Source organism: Lonchura striata, chromosome 16 (assembly GCF_046129695.1).
Source record: "Lonchura striata isolate bLonStr1 chromosome 16, bLonStr1.mat, whole genome shotgun sequence".
Classification (NCBI taxonomy): Eukaryota; Metazoa; Chordata; class Aves; order Passeriformes; family Estrildidae; genus Lonchura; species Lonchura striata.
In genome coordinates this window covers 15404268-15416839 of record NC_134618.1, presented here as the reverse complement: position 1 = coordinate 15416839, position 12572 = coordinate 15404268, and the positions used below count along the sequence as shown (strand labels likewise).

At 54.6% G+C, this 12572-nt stretch overlaps 2 protein-coding genes across 3 annotated transcripts; one reads left to right on the top strand and one right to left on the bottom strand.

Annotated features, from left to right (window-relative positions):
• Window positions 1-4684: 4684 nt before the first annotated feature.
• On the top strand, window positions 4685-6623 carry RASD1 (ras related dexamethasone induced 1). 2 transcript variants are annotated; one of them, XM_077786895.1, is made up of 2 exons: window positions 4685-5065; window positions 5356-6623. In XM_077786895.1, exons 1-2 carry the CDS (start codon window positions 4780-4782, stop codon window positions 6087-6089), a joined length of 1020 nt encoding a protein of 339 aa, XP_077643021.1. In that variant the 5' UTR covers window positions 4685-4779; the 3' UTR covers window positions 6090-6623. The 2 variants fall into 2 exon arrangements, with proteins under 2 accessions (XP_077643021.1, XP_021406166.1); XM_021550491.2 differs by having other exon boundaries at window positions 5285-5929.
• Window positions 6624-7987: 1364 nt separating this feature from the next.
• On the bottom strand, window positions 7988-12172 carry MED9 (mediator complex subunit 9). The gene is made up of 2 exons (XM_021550481.2): window positions 12036-12172; window positions 7988-8773 (listed from the first exon to the last, which is right to left on the bottom strand). Exons 1-2 carry the CDS (start codon window positions 12170-12172, stop codon window positions 8557-8559), a joined length of 354 nt encoding a protein of 117 aa, XP_021406156.1. The 3' UTR covers window positions 7988-8556.
• Window positions 12173-12572: the final 400 nt, after the last annotated feature.

Here is a 12572-nt window from a genome sequence, read left to right as displayed (position 1 = left end):
GAAACAAATAAAGCCACCCCGCAGTCCCCAGAGAAGGAGCAGCTTCTGCATCATATCTCATCTGGGAAAAATTATATTTTGGGAATTACGTGCTTCTTCTGAAAAGCCTTAAAGAGATTTAATAAAATGAGACAAGCTAATAATATAGGGAATGAATAGCAACCCTGGATGCTGCATCTTGATTTAATCAGATGTTTTCCTCAGGGGGACAAGCAAGAACTATAGCTAAAGCCTCCCTTCCCTACCCAGCTGCTCCCCTTTTCCTCTGGCCATTCACTCCCTCTCCCACCCCAGTGGAGCAGCCGGGGCAGGATTTGGGGTCCCACAAGTCCCTGCTGCTCACCAGCAGCTGCTGGGAAATGCACAGCCCACGCTGCTTCTGTGGAAGCAGGATAAGGAGCTGGACACCAGCTTGCACTACAGCCCCCAGGGAGAGGGGCCCTGGCCAAAGAACAGTCCTGGGGGAGAAAAGCAGGAATTGGGGAGCCAGGAGAGCTGGGCTTGGTTCCATGTGCGTGGTTGCTCCAGAGCCTGGGAATGCTGTGTGCTGCTGCAGTGGGGATGAGCCCGTGGTGGGATGGGAAGCATCTGATAAGGAGCTCGCGTGGGATGTGCCCCTCTCCGTGGCTGGGACAGCTGCAGGCTCTGCATGTGCCAGGTGGGAAGGACACAAATGGCTTTTCCAGTCCTTTTTCACCGCTCAGACCCGCAGGACCCGGCCGTGAACCGAGGCCCCGGGGGGATGATCCTTCCCAGCTCCGCAGCACGCTCCGAAACCAAACTCATGTTCTGATGTAATTGTCCTTTTCCGAGTATCCCCGCTCGCCTGTCCCTGTGCTGGGCACCTCGGTGCCGCTCCTGCTTCCTGGAACATTTTGCTTCCTACATTTTTGCCGTGGTGCAGCTGCTGTGAGCTCTGCCTCGCTGCTGCACAGTTCGTCCAAGCCAGGCCCTGGGGAGCCGTGTGTTCTGTCGCCGGGATGTTTGTGTGACTTTCGTGGAATTTCCTTTCCTCAGCCACTTGCTCACGGACACAGGGTGGGTTTGGCTGGCTGGCAGGTGGCTGGTAAACCGAGGAGGGTGAAAATAGGGAGGGGAACAGCAAAAACAAGGAGGGATCTGTGCTGAAGGTGATTCCATTAAAGGTGTCGCTGGGGTTCGTGCAGAACATCCTGCCTGTGGCTCTGGCTGTGCTGAGCTGCTGCATGAAAGGGATTCTATCCTCCCAAACCAGACAAGGAGCAAAACATCCCACCAATAGCAGGGACAAACTCTGGCAGCTGTGGGGGAAATGTCCTTTTACTTGCCTCTGCTGAAGCCTTGGGCTATTTGCAGTCAGGTCAGAAATAGGTGGTGATTTGTAAAAGAGTCATAACTGTGGGAAGGCTTTGCCTTACAGCGAGGTGGATCCTTTATCATCAATCACTGGCAGCAGCTCCCAGCAAATGGGCTTTGCTCCTACAGGAGATGAGTTTCCAGATGAGCCTGGGAGGACTCAGCTAATGCTGTGTAATGCTCCCTGCTCGGGCTCTGCGTGACTCCGTGAGGAGCTGGGCTCTGGCATGGCACAGGCAGTGCTCACCACCTATTCTCTGGGAGCTCCCAGCAGCAGCAGCTCTCCTCCACCCACCCCAGGTCCCTGACATCCTCTCCTGGCTGTCAGCAGGTCCCTGGCTCTGGTCCCACTCCACCAAGCCCACAGGATCCCAGTGCACATCTGTCTCCTGGCATGCTCTGCCCAAAGAGCTGTTTAGAAGGAGCAAATGGATTTTTTTTTCCTGCCAGCCAGGAGCAGTTTGAAGCAGGCTATTTTTACCTGTTCCTGACTCTATTAATAGTTGCACGGCCAGCAATAAATGCTGATCGAGATATTCGATTTGTCTGTCCTCCAGAGGTTGCCACTTCCTATTCCCCCTGTTGTTTCCCATCAACCACTTCAATTAAATGATCTTTTTGTTATTTGGGGTGATTCGTTTGGGCTTTGTGTTCGGCTATTAAACTTCTTTGCTGTCTCACACACAGATGGATAAACACAGGAAACTGTCCCACTTTCTCTCCTCCAAGTGTCCTTGTGCCTCCGGGCAGGATGTTTCCCTGCAGGCAGGGACGGCGCTGTTTGAGTTGCTGCTCCCTTCCAGACAGCCACAATCCCTCCGTAAGCCTTCCAAGGGTGTTTAAATTAATATCTGAGGGTGACACCACACTCAGGGGAGATGGGAAGCTCAGCACCATCCATTTCCCAAGTGGTGCTGATGAAAGGCACCGTTCTGCCCCAGTCTGTGTGTTCTGGCTGTCCCTGAGGTCCCTCTCTGTGTTATAGGTGAGGTTTCTGCTGCCCTGAACCTTACTGAAGCATCACCTTTTGCTAAGTTGTTTTTTTTTTTTTTTTTGTCAGTGGGTTTTTTTTAATATATATTTTAAACATTTATTATTTTATTTTTATCATTGAACAGGCTGGGTTGGAAGGGACCTTAAAGCTCATCTTGTACCACCCCCTGCCATGGGCAGGGACACCTTCTCCTAAATAAGATTGCTCCAAATTCTGTCCTACCTGGCCTTGGACACTTCCAGCAATGGGTGCAGCCACGCTGGGCAAACTATTCCAGTGCCTCACCGCCCTCAGAGGGAAGAATTTTTTCACAATATCTCACTTAATTCTGACATCTGTTAGCATGAAGCCATTCCCCCTTGTCCTGTTCCTCCATCCCTTGTCCAAAGTCCCTCTCCAGCTCTCTTGGAGCCTCTTTAGACACTGGAAGGGGCTCTAAAGTCTCCCCGGAGCCTTTCATTCCCTGGGTTGATAATTCCCAGCTCTCTCAATATGTCACCACTCCCGTTCCCATTCCCATTCCCATTCCCCTTCCCATCCCCATTCCCATTCCCGTTCCCATTCCCGTTCCCATTCCCGTTCCCGTTCCCGTTCCCATTCCCGTTCCCATTCCCATTCCCATTCCCGTTCCCGTTCCCGTTCCCGTTCCCATTCCCATTCCCCTTCCCATTCCCATTCCCATTCCCATTCCCATTCCCATTCCCATTCCCATTCCCGGCCCTGCACGCGCTGCCGCCGGCCGGACTCTCGCCTGTCCCCTAGCGGGGAGAACCGGCGCTGCAGCGGCACCGCTCGGCGCCCTGCACCGGGATCGGGACCTGGATCGGGATCGGCACCGGGATCGGGATCAGCATCGGGATCGGGACCGGGACCAGGATCGGGATCAGTACTGGGATGGAGACAGGCACCGGGACCGTGATAGAGACCGGGATCGGGATAGGGACCGGGATCGGGTTGGGGACCGGGATCGGGATCGGGATCGGGATCAGAACAGGAACCTGGGCCGGAATGAGGGTCGAGGTCGGGGTTACGAGAAGCCGCCGTCCTAAGAGCATCCGTCAAGGTGTCACCGCGCAGACCCCAGCCCGCGCTGCAGCCCTCGGTGGGACCGAGACTTCTCTCTGCTCCCGGCCCCGCGCATCGGAGCTCACACAGAAAGGGGTCTTTTCTCCGGTCTTTCAGGAAAGTGTAAAACGGAGCAAAACCACGGCAGAGAGCGGTGGGGGACCCTCTGTCCCCCCCGCCCCCGGTTCCTGCAGCTCGGGGTCACCCCATTCCCTGAGACCCCGGAGCCCCGAATCGGCTGCGGGGCGCCGGGAGTCCGCACCGGGCTGAGAAAGGGACGGGTACAAAGCACCGGGACCCCGTGCGGGGATGCAAAGAGATCTGTTTGCAAACGGGACTGTGAAAGGGACCGGGAGTGCGAGCGGGAGTTCCAAGCGCCAGAGTTCCAACCGGGCTGCGAACAGCACCGGACTGTAAATCTCCGGGAGTGCGAACCGGGATGGGAACAGCACCGGACTGTAAATCTCCGGGAGTGCGAACCGGGATGGGAACGGGACCTGCCTGTGCATCCCCGGGAGCACAAACGGGGATGGGAACGGGACATGTCTGTGCGCCCCCGGGAGCACAAACCGGGATGGGAACGGGACATGTCTGTGCACCCCCGGGAGCACAAACCGGGATGGGAACGGGACCTGCCTGTGCATCCCCGGGAGCACAAACCGGGATGGGAACGGGACATGTCTGTGCACCTCCGGGAGCACAAACCGGGATGGGAACGGGACCTGCCTGTGCGCTCCCGGGAGCGAGAACCGGAATGGGAATGGGACGGGGCTGCGCAGCAGCGGGAGCGCGAACGGAGCTGCGAACGGGACCTGCCTGTGCGCTCCCGGGAGCACAAACCAGGATGGGAACGGGACATGTCTGTGCGCCCCCGGGAGCACAAACCGGGATGGGAACGGGACATGTCTGTGCGCCCCCGGGAGCACAAACCGGGATGGGAACGGGACCTGCCTGTGCGCTCCCGGGAGCGAGAACCGGGATGGGAACGGGACGGGGCTGCGCAGCAGCGGGAGCGCGAACGGAGCTGCGAACGGGACAGGGCTGCCAAGCACCCGGAGCCCCAAGCGGGCTGTGAACGGGACAGGGCAGCCGAGCCCCGGGAGTGCGGCCGGGGCTGCGGACCGGAGCGGTGCGCGCCGCCCGGAGCCCGGCGGGGGCGCGGGCCGGGCCGGGCGCGGAGCCGGGCGCTGACTCAGCCGCCGCCGCCCCGGGCCGTGACGCGCCGAGGGGCGGTCGCTGCCGGCTCCATATAACTCGGCGGCCGCCGTGCAGAGCTCACACCGACCCTTCCTGAGAGGGAAGAGGGGCTAAGCAGCCGGGCAGGCAGCGCCTTCCTCCTTCTCCTCGTCTCCTTCTCGGCGCAAGCTGCACTTTTGCCGGCGTCAATGAAACTGGCAGCGATGATCAAGAAGATGTGTCCCAGCGAGGCCGAGCTGAGCATCCCCGCCAAGAACTGCTACCGCATGGTCATCCTGGGCTCCTCCAAGGTGGGCAAGACGGCCATCGTCTCGCGCTTCCTCACCGGCCGCTTCGAGGAGCAATACACGCCCACCATCGAGGACTTCCACCGCAAGTTCTACAGCATCCGTGGTGAGGTGTACCAGCTCGACATCCTGGACACCTCGGGCAACCACCCCTTCCCAGCCATGCGCCGCCTCTCCATCCTCACAGGTACTTGTCAGGAGGTCCCTCTGCCACATTCCTGCTCAGTTTGGGGATGTTTTTGCAGTCCTGGGAGGAGGGGAGGTACGATTTTGTGTGTTCAAGTGGCTGGGCAGCTCTTCTTGGTGCTGCCTGGTCCTTCTTTCTCCAAGCCTTTATTTGGCTTAGGAGTGGGTCTCTCTGTGTCCCCATCCCTGCAACCATCTCACGTTCCCTCTTTGTCCCCAGGAGATGTGTTCATCCTCGTGTTCAGCCTGGACAACCGAGACTCCTTTGAGGAGGTGCAGCGCCTGAAGCAGCAAATCCTGGAGACCAAGTCGTGCCTGAAGAACAAAACCAAGGAGAACATCGAGGTTCCCTTGGTCATCTGCGGCAACAAGGGCGACCGGGACTTTTACCGGGAGGTGCAGCCCCGGGAGATCGAGCAGCTGGTGGGAGGGGACCCCAAAAAATGTGCCTACTTCGAGATCTCAGCCAAGAGGAACAGCAGCCTGGACCAGATGTTCCAGGCGCTCTTCGCCATGGCCAAGCTGCCCAGCGAGATGAGCCCCGACCTGCACCGCAAGGTCTCGGTCCAGTACTGCGACATCCTGCACAAGAAGGCTCTGAAAGGCAAAAAGCTGCTGAAGGAGGGGGGCCGGGGCGGCACGGAGGAGGCGTACGGCATCGTGGCCCCCTTCGCCCGGCGGCCCAGCGTGCACAGCGACCTCATGTACATCCGGGAGAAAGCCATCGGCGGCGGGCACGGCAAGGAGAAGGATCGCTGCGTGATCAGCTAGGAGCCCCCGCTCGCCACGGGAGAGAAGGAAGGAAGGAAAGAAGGAAAGGAGGGGGGAAAGATGCTCGTTTCCGAATTGACTTTGGGCAGGTGCCCGCCCGGGCAGAGAGGGCGTCGTCTCTCCCCCAGCCTCCCTCCTCCCGCTTTTCATCGTGTCCCTCCCTGGGGGTGCATTTTGGGAGCGAGGGATGCGAAGGGGGAGACTTTGGAGGGCAGGAGGGGATGTCACTGGGAACAGCCTCCTCCTCTGGGTAAAGAGACGGGGAAAGGGTGAGCTGCTGGGCAGCCAGGTGGGAGGATGAGTGTGGAGGGCACAGACCTTGGTGTTTCTTTCCCTCCCAAACCACCCAGCCTCAGGCACTGCCTTCAGGAGGGAGAGCAGGGGCCCGGCCAGCACCTGCCTGGGGCTTTGGGGTTGGTTCTTGAAATTTTTTTTTTTTTCCAACTTGAGAAACTGTGCACGGACTCTGGCTCTGTGTTGTGTGTTCATCTGTGTCTGCAAAACACATGCAGAAGACACTCCTAAGCTGTTGCAAAGACATTGCAGAGTTACAGCCCCGATGGACCAAAAAACTGACTCTTGTTTACATTTGTCTTGTTTGATTTGCAAGATTTGGGGAGGGTGGGGGGAGAGGGAAGGGTTTTACAAAATAAAATAATAGGCACTTTATGTAGGTATTGTTTGTCATTGACATGAACAAAAAAAAAAATCTTCAAGTGTTTCTACCGTGGGTGAAACTTGATGTTTTATTTTTTCTACAAATTAATAAAATCTTTTTAAAAATTACACCTATGGGTTTGCCTTTCCTTGCTTTCCCTAACCCCATAGCAAAGCCTGCTCAACAAAAGGCCTGAGCACTGAGGTGGCAAAACCAGCCTCTCACTCCAGCCCTGTGTTGCCCCATTTTCTCTGACTCCCAGTGCAAAGGTTCCCGCCTCTGCAAGCCACCGGGGTTTTGCCACACAGGGTAACGAGGGGCCAGGCAGGGAGTTGCTCACTCCAAGGGGTCACCGAGGCAGCGCTCTTTCCTCACTCCACTACGCCGAGTGACGGCACTGCCAGCCCCATGACACGCCGGGCATGGCATGTCACTGCCCGCAGTCACCCAGCAAACTGACATCACTTCGTTAGAAAGAGCTGATTGTGTTTCATGCTCTTTGCTGATTAACTAAGCACACTTTAATGATGTCAACACAGACTGATTCATTGGCACCCCAGCTGGGATATTGTTTTTACTGTGCAATATGAGTAAAGGAAGTACTTTGCTCGAAAGGTCACCTTTACATCTGATGGTTTTTAATCTCTTCCCAATAACAAGTTGCAGTAATCATTGCTAGAAGTGAAAGGGAAACAGGATCACTCTTCAAAGAAAGCTCATTTTCAACCTCCGCTTCCCCCTCATGCAGCAGCACAAATCTATGTTTAGTACATATTAATGGCAAAAAAAAATCATATTGAAGCCACAAAACAACGGTGGGGGAATGAGGCTGCAAAGAAAATTATCTTAAAGCAAACCCTCTCAAATACACTTGAAACTTGGATTCAAGTTGACAGAGTTAACTTGTTCCTGAACTAAGTGCCAGACATTTCTTTGGCAACAAGTTGCTTCTTCCAGCTCTGCCTATGCCTGATTTCACAGGAACAGCAACTGGCAAAAGAATGGAAAACATCGTCCAGGCATGAGACACAGGAATTTATTGAGCTGGGACAGGCAATGGCTGATGGAAAGGCAATTTCAGTAATAAAAAATGTGTACATTGTGCTTTGTTTATCTCAGTGTTCTGCTTTACTCAGAGTTTACACACTGGCACCTTCCCAAAGAAAGTACTAGTACAGTATCTCAGTGGGGACAGAGAAAATCTCTGAGCTACAGGTGAATTGCAACCATCCCACTGGGCAGAATTACCTGTTCCAGCTGCTCAAATGTTTGTGGCTGTGGGAAGCCCCTGGATGTGGAACTTACCTGCCTTGTTGAGCCTGACTTTAGTATGGAATAACGAAAAGCTTTTATCATTTATGCCCTTTGTTTTGATTCTTGCCCTTCCTCTGTTTTAACAGGGAAAAATATTGGAGCTAGGCCCAGAATCCCAAGTGCTGCCAACATCCTGCCCCTGCTCTGCCCACATCCACTCAGTGAACACAAGAGGGGCAATTTGGAATTTATAAATCTTTATTTGACTCATCTCAGACACAACCACCAATTGTTTAAAAAGAGAAATACAGAAGTAACTGAAAGCAATCATTCCGATTCCAACACACAGGGAATGGAAAATGTACCAGAGACTCTTTCCAGGAGCAGGGCCAAACAGTTAATGCTTCCCTCTTATGTTCCCTTTTGATGTTTGGCCATTTTTAAGTAAAAAAAAAAAAAAATTCAGAAATGCCTGCTTTTTCACCAGCAGGTACTTTGACCCTTAGTGAGGAGAAAGCAAAATGTCTCCTGCTTGTTTGAAAGTAAAAAAGAATGAACCCCACCCCAAGAGAAAACAGGGGATGGGATATGTAAGTGCACAGTCCTGCAGCTGATCAAGGGAACGTGCTGCTGCCATCGTCCCAGGAGAGCACACGGTGTCCTGGTCCAGTGTCACACCCCCATGGTCCACACAGGCACAGCTCTGTAACCACAAAACCTAAAGAAAGAAATGTCAGCTTCTGCCACCCAGCTTCTGTTCAGCCTGGACAGGAGGTATCTCAGACCTGGAGAGTGGAGCTGGGTCTTTCCTACTCCTTGGGGATTTCAAACATGCAAAGGCTCTTGTACTTCTGCAGCAGCTCGTTTTTGGTCCGGACCTGCTCCCGCAGGTTCTGCAGCTGCTGCTGCTGCTGCTCTGGGCTCACCCCGATGCCAGGCATGGAGCTGATCAGCTTCCTCATCTCCTGGAACTTGTTCTTGAGCTCATTCAGTACCTGGTGAACATCCTGGCTGTCCTTGTCCATGCTGCAGAGGAGAGAAAATTGAGACACTGTGAATTATGCTATTGAAAACGCTGTAATTTCCAATGCAACCAGAGTTTAAACTGGAATTCACTGGGAAAATTGCTTTTGGTATCTAGCTACACACACCTGATTCATTTATCCCAATAAAATGACACAGATGGATAGAGACTGGGTAGCTATGGGGCAACCTGGTTTCCTGCAGATTTCCAGCACACAATCCAGTCACCTCAGGATGCATTAATCAGGTTAGGAGCTGCTCTGCAGCTTTCAAACATCACCCTGGAGCAGGCTAAATTCTCCCTCTGAACTCCTGTATCTCTCTTTGGGGAAGGTAAGATTGCGTATATGTTGTGTGTAGTCACCTGGAAAAAAAGATCTCAGTCTCACCCGTGACCTGTTGCTGCTGTAATACAAAAAAAATCAATGCAACCAAACAGCTTGACAGCAGAAAACAGAAACTGTTCCCCAAAGTGTCAGAGAGTGTCCAAAGGCAGAGAAAATGGTACTTGGGAGCTTTCAAATGAGTCTCTGGGGATTTATACTTAATAAAAGAGAAGCAGTGGGTTTTTTTTGGGCTGGTTTGTGGTGTTTTTTTTAAGAGCATCAGAATTGGCTCTGCAGCCAGCTCTGTGCTTTTCAAGGCTCAGTGTTGTCTGAGGCAGCGTCTGCCCTTGAACCCTCATTAGTATCTGACTCAGCTTTGTTAGCACCAGCAAGAAGTTTTACTGATTCCAGGCAAAAGCAAATCCCCGCTTCCAGGATGCCTGTTAATAGGGAGAGCAGGATTCTAATGGTCTTTGAAAAACTGGGAGCCTGTTCAATAGCCAGACCTAAAAATAAATCTGCTTGGCATGACCAGGGCAGAGAGGTGCTCGATTATAACTTTGGGGAATCGTGACATGGCTGAGAGCAAAACTTTTAAGCAGATGGCCGCCGCTTGTTTCAAAAGCCTGTTGGAACAAAATATTCATTATTCCCTTCTAAATAAAACTGCAGCTGGTACTATAATGTCTCCCCATTATGCAGGCACTCAGGGCCAGGTTGGCAGTGGAAAAATACAGAAGCACACACACAACCATGGCACATCTGGGGAAGGATGGGGTGACACTGCCTTTCATCCACCACAGCTGCAGGCTGGCTTTGACAGGGGTGTCCTCCTCACATCCCATCCCCTTCCCCACTCAAAGAGAACTGACAGCTGCCTGTTGCTGGTTGACCCAAAGGGATAAATATTTCAGGGTTGGTGCATTTTTTTACTCCTGATGGGTAGTTTTCCTGCTACATCAAGCCACTGAAGTGATTCCCCGTTTGGGAGCATGGAGATGTGGGAGTGGGAAGGTATGGCAAGAGCCTGCAGCTGCAGGATTCAACACAGCATCCAACCACAGCTCCTAACCTGATAAATGATACACTGGGCACAAAACCTGCCTTAAGGCACAGTGCCCTTCACTACACCAGCACAACCCACCATTGGCAGAGCCACACAGTGGGACCTCAGCAGTGATGCTGTTGACTGTACAAGGCTGAAAACATCAGCAGACTCTGTTTAGGAAAACTTTCTCCAGACCCAAACAACAGGAAACAGCACCCATCCTTGAATGTCAGCAAATTTACGCGATACATCCTCGCTCCGGAGCACAGAGTCACCTTGGAGATGTGTCCTCACAGCTGAGTCAGTGTCAGAGCAGCAGGGCTGGGCTCTGCCACTCGAGGCTGTGTTAGAGGACAGCCCGTTTGCCATCTGTCAGGGACAGGAGGCACAACATCCCACCGCTGGCCACTGTGGTGCCACCTTTCTGCCACACTGTTCAGCCCCTACGTCGGCTCAAGCCACCCAGGAAAGGCCAAAAACAAAGCCAAGGGAGGTAGCTGGGCAGCAGGAGTGGGTGGCTTGGTGGGACAGGGCACAAGATATCCCTGGGACTGTCATCTGTGAGTCACTACAACCTGATCAGTGACACATCACAGTCTGGGAGGTCTCAGCCCATGGCTACTGCCCACTTTGGTGATGTACATGCACACACCTGGCAGGGGATTTAGCTTCACTCTGTGGTCTGCACAGATCAGAGAGAATCAAGGTTAGGGAGCAGCCTGATGGCCTACACCTAGCACAGTGAGGAGACTGAGTGAAATTACAGTGTTTGTGTTCTCATGCCCATTCTGGACTGGCGTGTCAAAGGGATTAATTCCCATGGATTGGGCTGCTTGGGCTGCAGAGCCATTAAGGATGAACCTCCCTCACCTTTCAGACATGTTTGCTCCAAGTGAAGCATCAGCAGGACACAAATCAGCTCCTCAGCTAGTGCACAGGGAGAGGGCAGGAAGAAATCAATTCATGCTTCCCATGCCCACTGCCTCACCCTGCCCAGGTGAGAGCACAGAGCCTGCCTGGATGGATTTCCATGGCAGAGACATCCCCTTTCTGGGAATTCAGATGAGCATCTCCGGAGGGGTTATCCTGACCCAGAAACACATCAGTTCTCAGGATTCTTGTACCAGCACCTTTCACCTGTACAGTGCTTATCTTGAGCTGGGAAGAGAACAGTGTATGTCCCACTGAGGAAGCCATCCCCCTTTTTACAACTTCCCAGAAATGGGCTGCATTCCTGACACACTGCCTGTGCTTCCTGAGGCTGTTATCAGCCAAAGAGCACAGTTCTCTGGAGCAATAACCCAGTGGGCACACAGTGCTCCTGCTCTGGGGTTAGCGGTGGGGCAGTGTACCTGAGCCATGGGAGCATCTGCACTGCTCAGGTGACCCTGACACCACCCTGGCACCACTCAGAGTGGAGATGCACTTGGGGCTGTGCCAGCTCTCTCCAACACTCTTCCCAGGAACTCCAGGTGAGAGAAAAAGGGCAAAGGAGATGCTGGGGAGGATGGAGAGCATCACTTGCAGGGTGACCGCTACCTCTTCAGGGCATCCTGGGGAAGTGAGGGCTGTGGGAGCATCACTTGAGGGAGGGTCCAATAACTCAGCTCCGTGTTCAAGGCATTATGAGGATGCTAAGGATGAAAAAACAACTTCGAGGGAACCCCACTGCCTTCTTCCCATCCAAAGCAACCTGTGGATGCCGGGAGCCGGGTGAGCATCACTAAAGGGGGCGGGCATCCCTTTGCACCCCCGAGGGTGCTGTGGCTGGGAGAACGCCACCGGCTGGGAGAACACCTTAGCCCTGCTCCTCACGCAGGCCCCGGGCGCTCTGCGGCGAGGCAGCGCCGAGCGGGGCGGGGCGGGGGGCGGCGGCCGTGCCCGCCGTTACCATTTGATGATGTCGTGGACGAGCGGCAGGAAGGAGAACTCCTCCTGCGCGGGCGGCAGCGGCGGCGGCTTCTGCTCGGCGGGCGGCTCCGGCGGCGGCGGCTCCTCGGCGGCGCGGCCCGCGGGCCCGGACGCCATGGCGGCCCGGCAGTGACGGAGCGGGGCGGGCCCGGCCCGGCTCCGCCTCACGGCCGCCGCGCCGCCCTCACGGAGCGCCGGGCCGGGCGGGGGCCGTGCCCCGCGGCCCGCTGTCATCCCCCCGAAACTTCCCGTGATGCCCGCCGGAACTGACAGTGATCCCCCCTAAACGCCTCCATGGTGATCCTGCCTGTGCACCCCGCCAGTGATCCCTCCTGCAATCTCCAGTGATCACAGAGACCCCCAGTGATCCCTCCTAAAACCTCCAGTCATCCCCCAGAGACCCCTGAAACCTCCGGTGATTCCAAAGACCCCCCGTGATCCCTCCTGAAAGCTCCAGTGATCCCTCCTAAAACATCCAATGATCCCTCGGAGACCCTCAGTGATCCCTCCTAAAACC

What these genes read in the sequence shown, in the direction of transcription:
- MED9 (XM_021550481.2), bottom strand. Translation starts at nt 12,172, where the DNA reads ATGGCGTCCGGGCCCGCGGGCCGCGCCGCCGAGGAGCCGCCGCCGCCG. An exon ending in GTCCACGACATCATCAAATG is followed by an intron (nt 8,774 to 12,035) that starts GTAACGGCGGGC and finishes TCTCCTCTGCAG; the next exon opens with CATGGACAAGGACAGCCAGG.
- RASD1 (XM_077786895.1), top strand. Translation starts at nt 4,780, where the DNA reads ATGAAACTGGCAGCGATGATCAAGAAGATGTGTCCCAGCGAGGCCGAG. An exon ending in CCGCCTCTCCATCCTCACAG is followed by an intron (nt 5,066 to 5,355) that starts GTACTTGTCAGG and finishes CGCCTGAAGCAG; the next exon opens with CAAATCCTGGAGACCAAGTC.